General features: G+C 37.4%; 1 protein-coding gene across 1 annotated transcript; it reads right to left on the bottom strand.

Moving 5' to 3' along the window:
- Positions 1-5520: 5520 nt before the first annotated feature.
- Positions 5521-7239, bottom strand: LOC138938372 (uncharacterized). The gene has a single exon (XM_070305286.1). It carries the CDS (start codon positions 7237-7239, stop codon positions 5521-5523), a length of 1719 nt encoding a protein of 572 aa, XP_070161387.1.
- Positions 7240-9489: the final 2250 nt, after the last annotated feature.

Below are 9489 nucleotides of genomic sequence, written 5' to 3'. Positions count from 1 at the left end.
TACTACCTATAATGCGATTACAAAATGCTACGTTATATAGAATACATGTATGCGTTGCATAGCGTATTAGTACGGGTATAATTTCGTATAAAGTTATAAAGATGTAATAATAATGTGTAAAAGGTATAAAATTCTTAATATTAATGTGTGGATATATAAATGCTTGTGTACTTAATAATTAAAGCGTGTCACGGAATGCGCCGTTCTTAGTTAATAATATTACATTTGCATTGCTCCTTGCCTTAAGCTTCCAGCATGCATTTCTTTATCGGGCGGGCGGATAAGATTATCGATTGACGGCGGACTTGCATTTCCGCGCGCAGTCTAAAACTCTTATAATGCTTAGGAATAAAATATTCCCTACTGAATATTCTATTAATACTGAATTATTCTAATAATATATATAATCTTACGCTACTTAAACTAGAGTGTGAGTATAAAATCTTGGGGATATTGAAGTTTTCGCAATATGTAAATCGTACTTCTATTCTGATACATGACTTTTTGATATACCGGGTGTTCAAGAAATATTGATATGGAATATTTATACGTTGTTTTCCGTTACGATATACAATTTTTACCTTGTGATTATATGTATGGATACTTGTACGTGTGTTCTATGTATGTAGTCCATATACAGGGTGGACATAAGTACTAATGCTAATTTCTAATTGCTCTTTTTACTAAATGAGCAATTTTCTTCCTATATACTGATACTCGCATAATGATTGACTCGTATAGTTTTATATAGGGTGTCTAATAAATACGTATATGTTCTTCCCAAGTTATTATAATGAATTTTATAATTGATCTTGCTCTATTAGCATCCCTTGAGTAAGTCTGATGAGAATTTATTGTTTATAAAAAATAAAATTGTGCGACTGAGACGTCACAGTCTAAAATTCTTGTGCAACATTAAGGAAATTGAGAAGAACCGCTTCACGGCATACATTGTTAAAATCACTATGTACGCAAGTTTTGTTCGTTCGGAACGTCTTAGTTACGTGTCAGTAAGTGAGTTTAGTCGAAAATTCTTGTACAACGTTAACGAAATTGAGGATATACGTTTATCTGCGCACAAAGCTGAGATCGCTATGTACGCAAGTTTTGGTCGTTCGGAACGTCTTAGTTATGTGTCAGTAAGTGAGATTTGTTTAAAATTCTTGTGCAACATCAAGGAAATTGATAAGAACCACTTCACGGCATACACTTTTAAAATAGCTATGTACGCAAGTTTTGTTCGTTCGGAATGTCTTAGTTACGTGTCAGTAAGTGAGTTCAGTCGGAAATTCTTGTACAACGTTAAGGAAATTGAGGATATACGTTTTTCTGCGCACAAAGCTGAGATCGCAATGTACACAAGTTTTGGTCGTTCGGAACGTCTTAGTTACGTGTCAGTAAGTGAGTTTAGTCGAAAATTCTTGTACAACGTTAAAGAAATTGAGGATATACGTTTTTCTGCGCACAATGCTGAGACCGCAATGCACGCAAGTTTTGGTCGTTCGGAACGTCTTAGTTACGTGTCAGTAAGTGAGTTTAGTCGAAAATTCTTGTACAACGTTAAAGAAATTGAGGATATACGTTTTTCTGCGCACAAAGCTGAGATCGCCATGTACGCAAGTTTTGGTCGTTCGGAACGTCTTAGTTACGTGTCAGTAAGTGAGATTTGTCTAAAATTATTGTGCCACATCAAGGAAATTAAGAAAAACCGCTTCACGGCATACACTGTTAAAATCGCTATGTACGCAAGTTTTGTTCGCACGGAACGTCTTAGTTACGTGACAGTAAGTGAGATTTGTCTAAAATTCTTGTGCAACATCAAGGAAATTGAGAAGAACCGCTTCACGGCATACAATGTTAAAATCGCTATGTACGCAAGTTTTGTTCGTTCGGAACGTCTTAGTTACGTGTCAGTAAGTGAGTTTAGTCGGAAATTCTTGTACAACGTTAACGAAATTGAGGATATACGTTTATCTGCGCACAAAGCTGAGATCGCTATGTACGCAAGTTTTGGTCGTTCGGAACGTCATAGTTATGTGTCAGTAAGTGAGATTTGTTTAAAATTCTTGTGCAACATCAAGGAAATTGATAAGAACCTCTTCACGGCATACACTGTTAAAATCGCTATGTACGCAAGTTTTGTTCGCACGGAACGTCTTAGTTATGTGACAGTAAGTGAGATTTGTCTAAAATTCTTGTGCAACATCAAGGAAATTGAGGAGAACCGCTTCACGGCATACAATGTTAAAATCGCTATGTACGCAAGTTTTGGTTGTTCGGAACGTCTTAGTTACGTGTCAGTAAGTGAGTTTAGTCGAAAATTCTTGTGCAACATCAAGGAAATTGAGAAGAACCGCTTCACGGCATACACTGATAAAATCGCTATGTACGCAAGTTTTGTTCGTATGGAACGTCTTAGTTACGTGTCAGTAAGTGAGATTTGTCTAAAATTCTTATGCAACATCAAGGAAATTGAGAAGAACCGCTTCACGGCATACAATGTTAAAATCGCTATGTACGCAAGTTTTGTTCGTTCGGAAAGTCTTAGTTACGTGTCAGTAAGTGAGATTTGTCTAAAATTCTTGTGCAACATTAAGGAAATTGAGAAGAACCGCTTCACGGCATACATTGTTAAAATCACTATGTACGCAAGTTTTGTTCGTTCGGAACGTCTTAGTTACGTGTCAGTAAGTGAGTTTAGTCGAAAATTCTTGTACAACGTTAACGAAATTGAGGATATACGTTTATCTGCGCACAAAGCTGAGATCGCTATGTACGCAAGTTTTGGTCGTTCGGAACGTCTTAGTTATGTGTCAGTAAGTGAGATTTGTTTAAAATTCTTGTGCAACATCAAGGAAATTGATAAGAACCACTTCACGGCATACACTTTTAAAATAGCTATGTACGCAAGTTTTGTTCGTTCGGAATGTCTTAGTTACGTGTCAGTAAGTGAGTTCAGTCGGAAATTCTTGTACAACGTTAAGGAAATTGAGGATATACGTTTTTCTGCGCACAAAGCTGAGATCGCAATGTACACAAGTTTTGGTCGTTCGGAACGTCTTAGTTACGTGTCAGTAAGTGAGTTTAGTCGAAAATTCTTGTACAACGTTAAAGAAATTGAGGATATACGTTTTTCTGCGCACAATGCTGAGACCGCAATGCACGCAAGTTTTGGTCGTTCGGAACGTCTTAGTTACGTGTCAGTAAGTGAGTTTAGTCGAAAATTCTTGTACAACGTTAAAGAAATTGAGGATATACGTTTTTCTGCGCACAAAGCTGAGATCGCCATGTACGCAAGTTTTGGTCGTTCGGAACGTCTTAGTTACGTGTCAGTAAGTGAGATTTGTCTAAAATTATTGTGCCACATCAAGGAAATTAAGAAAAACCGCTTCACGGCATACACTGTTAAAATCGCTATGTACGCAAGTTTTGTTCGCACGGAACGTCTTAGTTACGTGACAGTAAGTGAGATTTGTCTAAAATTCTTGTGCAACATCAAGGAAATTGAGAAGAACCGCTTCACGGCATACAATGTTAAAATCGCTATGTACGCAAGTTTTGTTCGTTCGGAACGTCTTAGTTACGTGTCAGTAAGTGAGTTTAGTCGGAAATTCTTGTACTGTCACGTCCCAGTATTCGAAGTTTACAAAAAAAAACTATTCTCTATTTTAAGAACATGAACATATAATACTAATTGTAGTAATAAATCTGAGTAGTATTTATTAATTATTTTTAGTATAATTTTCCTTTATAAATGAGATATTTTATTTTCTTTTTCGGTCACCCTGCAGTTCACCGGGTCTACCGGGGACCATAAGACTAATAACCCGTCAACGATTGTGTAAAATTAATAAGTAATATTTCCTCTTACCCTTTATGATTATATGTGTTAATGATTGATATGATGGATTCTCCCTGTAGCTGGTCCTCCAAATTGATTACTGATAAGCGCTCTTAATTATTGTAATGACGGCTAATTCAGGATGAATTGGTAACCAGATGTTGAAATAATTGGTAGAATTATGTAGAATAAAAGCACTTTATTTTATATTTAAGTTGAGTTAAGCAGTTAATATTACTAGCGTCTGCTAACGCTAGAGAAACTAAGTACAAGAATAGGAGTCTTATGACTGTGAATTCGGAGCTTGTCGATGCGTACACCGGACTACTATGTTAAAGAGCTAGTGGTGTTAGCTGTTCGAAGTTTGAAATAGTAATGCTGGATGTTCGGCTCTCACTGAGCTCCTCCGGTCTTCGGGTGTTGGTGGGAGAGATGCTGCAGTGGGATCGCCCTTGGTAGATGGTGGGATATTCTTCCTATGCTTCGCCTAAGACTTCCTGATGTTGGTGGGAGACCCATGGGCGGGAGCAATGGCAAGTGGAAGAGCCGCTGGTAGGGATCTCTGTGCGAGAAGGACAGCTATATCGTTCCCTCGCAACATTCCAACTTGTTTGTCCGGCTTAATCTTATCGAGCGGGCGGATAAGAATATCGATCGACGGCCGATCCGCATACCTTGTACAGTATAAGGCTCTTATAAAATATTGCATTGAATAAAATATTATTTCTTATATGCTTAATTCCTTATTACTACCTATAATGCGATTACAAAATGCTACGTTATATAGAATACATGTACGCGTTGCATAGCGTATTAGTACGGGTATAATTTCGTATAAAGTTATAAAGATGTAATAATAATGTGTAGAAGGTATAAAATTCTTAATATTAATGTGTGGATATATAAATGCTTGTGTACTTAATAATTAAAGCGTGTCACGGAATGCGCCGTTCTTAGTTAATAATATTACATTTGCATTGCTCTTTGCCTTAAGCTTCCAGCATGCATTTCTTTATCGGGCGGGCGGATAAGATTATCGATTGACGGCGGACTTGCATTTCCGCGCGCAGTCTAAAACTCTTATAATGCTTAGGAATAAAATATTCCCTACTGAATATTCTATTAATACTGAATTATTCTAATATTATATATAATCTTACGCTACTTAAACTAGAGTGTGAGTATAAAATCTTGGGGATATTGAAGTTTTCGCAATATGTAAATCGTACTTCTATTCTGATACATGACTTTTTGATATACCGGGTGTTCAAGAAATATTGATGTGGAATATTTATACGTTGTTTTCCGTTACGATATACAATTTTTACCTTGTGATTATATGTATGGATACTTGTACGTGTGTTCTATGTATGTAGTCCATATACAGGGTGGACATAAGTACTAATGCTAATTTCTAATTGCTCTTTTTACTAAATGAGCAATTTTCTTCCTATATACTGATACTCGCATAATGATTGACTCGTATAGTTTTATATAGGGTGTCTAATAAATACGTATATGTTCTTCCCAAGTTATTATAATGAATTTTATAATTGATCTTGCTCTATTAGCATCCCTTGAGTAAGTCTGATGAGAATTTATTGTTTATAAAAAATAAAATTGTGCGACTGAGACGTCACACCACCCCCCTTAAGTGCAAATTTCGGAGTGGAAATATTTCATGGAGAATTTTGCTCATCCAGTCTGGCACGCATGTCTCTAAATGTATAAACGATAGGTATCGGATGTGTGTCATTGACGGCTGGTGCGTTAGGTACAGTTTCTATGTTCGGTTGTTCTGGCGGGTTCTGTGGAATTACATTTGGTTGTGGCTGTGGCCTATTGGCCAAATATAGCAATAAATGTGTAAAGGAACTCCAGATGGCTCCGAGTAAATGCAAGCTACAGCCATATGCCGTATGCAAAGCATAACCGTGAATCAGTGTGTCAAATACAATCTTTATTATTCTTATTATTATAAAAATGCCGAATACGCCGGCAGTTGCCGCACCAAAAGTTGTAAAACCGTTCCATATTTTAGTTAGCGTGTTGTTATAAATTTTATTCAGCGCATTTTCGTCTAATAAATTTTGCAATGAAACGGTATCGGATTGTATTGTTTGACCTGTAAAGCCTCGAGCGATGGTATGCAGAACCGCGTTCTTTTCCGCGGGGAACATAATGTGGTCTCTTAATTCGTCAAGGTCTTGTTGGGAGTAAATGCCACTGGTGGCTAGTGATTTTGGCGCAAGGTATTTCCAAGAGAGTTTCGTTAATGGTTTGATTTCATGAGGAGAATTTATCATGGAAGGAGTAGGGTTGAATTGTAGCCAAGTTCCTTCGATATTGTATATTACTGGAAGTAAAGGATTACAATCTCTAAGTGTACTGTGTTTTATGACTATATGTGATTTTGGTGTCATGTATAACGAAGCGTTCCGAAACATAACGGGCAATTCAGTATGGCACGTATTTGTTTTCCGTAGTGTAACCTCTATGGGTATACATTTAACTATGTGAATTCCCTCCCCGGCTGTGACTGCCATGTAACCTGGAGCTTTCATCACCCGGTAGGCGAATTCATCTGGTAAAACAGCAGCAAGAGATAGGGTATTTTGTATAACCTGTTTCTCTAGTTCGCATTTTTGCATAATTATATCCTTGTATAAAGAGGTAATCTGGTTCCTCATATACTTCTCAACGTATACAAATTTTGAATTTGCGTACGTGAATAAGTCTAGGTTCGTCACAGAGGTTTTAGATCTTACTTTGAAAATGTTTCCCTTTTGTGTTTCAGAAATAAACAGTTTCGGATGTTCTGTGCCATACAGTGTATAACCGCATATCGTGTGCCTTCGTGTTAGTGTCAGTGCAAAAGTGATGTCTTGAGATTCTAGTGTGAATATTGTGGTATTTTGGTGATCTAATATGCCTTGAAATTTAATAGAGGTGCCTTCATATAAGACGTCGTATGCTTCAAACCCGCAAGCGGTATTGGGTATTCCTTCCCAAAAAGTGTAACCATCGTCCGAGTCTATGCAGGATTCGTCCGATAGTTCGCAAACAGTTCCGGATTTTAACATTACTTTTCCCGCGTTTAATTTTACTGGTACGTATGAGTCTTTTAGAGAAATTTTTACTGTCGCTTGGACTATCACGTCATCCCATGTGCCGTAATAGTCCGAGTATTGGATGCCTTTACAGGTTCCATCTACATTTACTTTACCCGCGAGCGTGACGCTTCTATAATACGTGCGATTCGATTTAAGTCCGTCAATAATTTCTGCGGTTCCTATCTTTAAGAGGCCCTCTTTATGCATCTGAATGCACCTAGCGCGAGATGTTTCCTGCAAGTAGCTAGCGTAACCGTTATGAACGGCTGAGATATGCGAGTGCATTCCGCAGTGAGATATGGTTCTTAAGATTTCTATTTTACATTGCGTTATATGTGTCTGCGCATAACTTGATAATTGCAACAGCTGTATATATGTATTTACGGTCGCAGGTGTTTCGACTTCGATGTCACATTCGCCTGATCGAAGCAAGGACACAGTGGTCACGTTCAAATAGGCTCCTCCACAATCGTACGCTATGATTGCCGATGTGCCAGAGAGCAATGTGGTAAGTATCAAAACGTGGAAACCCTTAAAAATAGAAATATGATATTTAAGTATAAAATACGAGAGTAATATGGGTTGTTTGTGTTGTTTTATGTTACAAAATGTGTCAAGTATGTGTGTATGTGTCGTTAGAACAAAATTTAATATTAATATGAAAATATTTTAAAATTACTGGATCCGGGGGTCCAGGCCGCGCTCACAAAATTTCTCTTCCTTGCGTTTTCCTTCAACCCGGATCTATAAAATATGTGCCCTTGCACAACTTCAGTTTATTCACGTGAACTACGCGTGGTTTTCCACGGAAGTCTATTCTCGCGTTGTTCATTGGTAATAATTCTAAAATTCTATATGGCCCAGTATATTGATCATCTAGCTTTCCCTTTGTGGGCTCCTTTAATAAATAAACTTTATCGTTAGCTTTAAAATTTTGAATATTGATTTTTCTATCATAATATGTTTTACTCTTTTCTTTTGATTGTATCAAGTTTTGTTTTGCTAGACCCTGTGAGTTTTTCAAAGTTTCAAAAAGGTTAGTGAGATAATCCTGATAAGGCTGTTCAGTGACGTCCTCGGGAACTACGGAGGAAGATGGAGTTCTGGGAAGATGTCCAAAAATTAGGGAATAAGGAGTATAGCTGGTTCCTTCGTGGACTGATGTATTGTAAGCAAACATGGCAGGCTTAATGTGCTCGTCCCACTCCTCATTCCGGTTAGTGTACATCTTCAAGTATTCTGTCAATACGTGATGTGAGCGTTCAATTGAACCATTTGATTGCGGGTAGTAAGCTGTCGTACGGCATTGCTTTATTTTAAAGTAGCTAGCTATTGTTTTCATCAGAGAAGTAAAAAAGGTCGGAGCTTGGTCCGTTAATAATGCTCTTGGTGCTCCATATATGCATATGAAATCTTTTATAAAGGCGTTAGCTATTGAGAAGGAGTCTGCTGTTTCCATAGGAATGGCAACTGAATATTTCGTTAAAAGGTCTTGTATAGTTAAAATATAAGAATTGTTTCGGCTCGTTACTGGCAATGGTCCTACTACGTCTATAGATACTTTATCAAATGCAGTTCCTGGGGTGTCAGTGATCATCATGGGTTGTTTCGTTTTTACTCTTGTTAATTTCTTGATTTGGCAATTCCTGCAATTCTTTATGTAATCTTGTATGTCTTTCTTCATTGTGGGCCAATAGTAGTTTTGTCTAATTCGATGGTAAGTTTTATTCACACCTTTGTGTCCTCCAATCTTCGTAGCATGTTTTTCATAGATGATGTTAGCTCTCTCTCCTAGGCCAGGACATCTTATTAAAGATTTGCAAACTGTTACTATTATTGGTAAGTCTGAAAGGAATCTTTTTAAATTTTTATATACAAAAATCCATGGAACTGTATCGTATAGGTCGTGTTGCGCTATACTGATGGTTTTTAGATTTAGTTCTGTTATGGCATCCCTCAACGATTTTATTCCGTCTATAATGTCATTGTGTTCTATTTGCACTCTTTCATTTTGTTTAATAGGGATGTTTATTAAATATTTCCCACTATTTAAATTCGTTATTTTTACTCTTGTGAAAGTTAAGTCTTTGTACGTGGGAAGTTTATTTTCTGCTGAATAATCCTTTGCGCCCTTATCGTAGGGATGTCCTTGGAGTGTGGTAAAAACGACATGGTTATCCTTTCGGGAAAGCAGTGAATCTCGCGTTTCATTAATTTTAAAATCGTTCTCTTCACCTGAAGAGCGGGGTTGTGGAGATGCAGATTCATCACTCTCGCTCTCGTTTTCTGGATCTTCTTCCGACGTCTCTGAATTGCTTTGGTCGAACTCTTGCTCTCGTTCGTCTAGATCTTCGTTTAGATTTTCAGGGAAGAAGATTTGGGATGGGATTTTTGTGGTTACCGGTGGAGTTAATAAAGCATTGTCGTTTAAGTCTCTGATAATTGTTTGTTGTTGGTCAACAGGATTTAATGTGTGGTTAGTATCATTAGAAGAGAAAATGATTGACGGTCTAGACTGTTGTGTAGCTGTCTGGT

This window comes from Polyergus mexicanus, unplaced genomic scaffold (genome assembly GCF_030449975.1).
Source record: "Polyergus mexicanus isolate NDT 795.1 unplaced genomic scaffold, iyPolMexi1.0 SCAF_12, whole genome shotgun sequence".
Classification (NCBI taxonomy): domain Eukaryota; kingdom Metazoa; phylum Arthropoda; class Insecta; order Hymenoptera; family Formicidae; genus Polyergus; species Polyergus mexicanus.
Note: the sequence above shows the minus strand (reverse complement) of the source record. Positions and strands in the feature narration are given on the sequence as shown.

What these genes read in the sequence shown, in the direction of transcription:
- LOC138938372 (XM_070305286.1), bottom strand. Translation starts at nt 7,239, where the DNA reads ATGCACTCGCATATCTCAGCCGTTCATAACGGTTACGCTAGCTACTTG.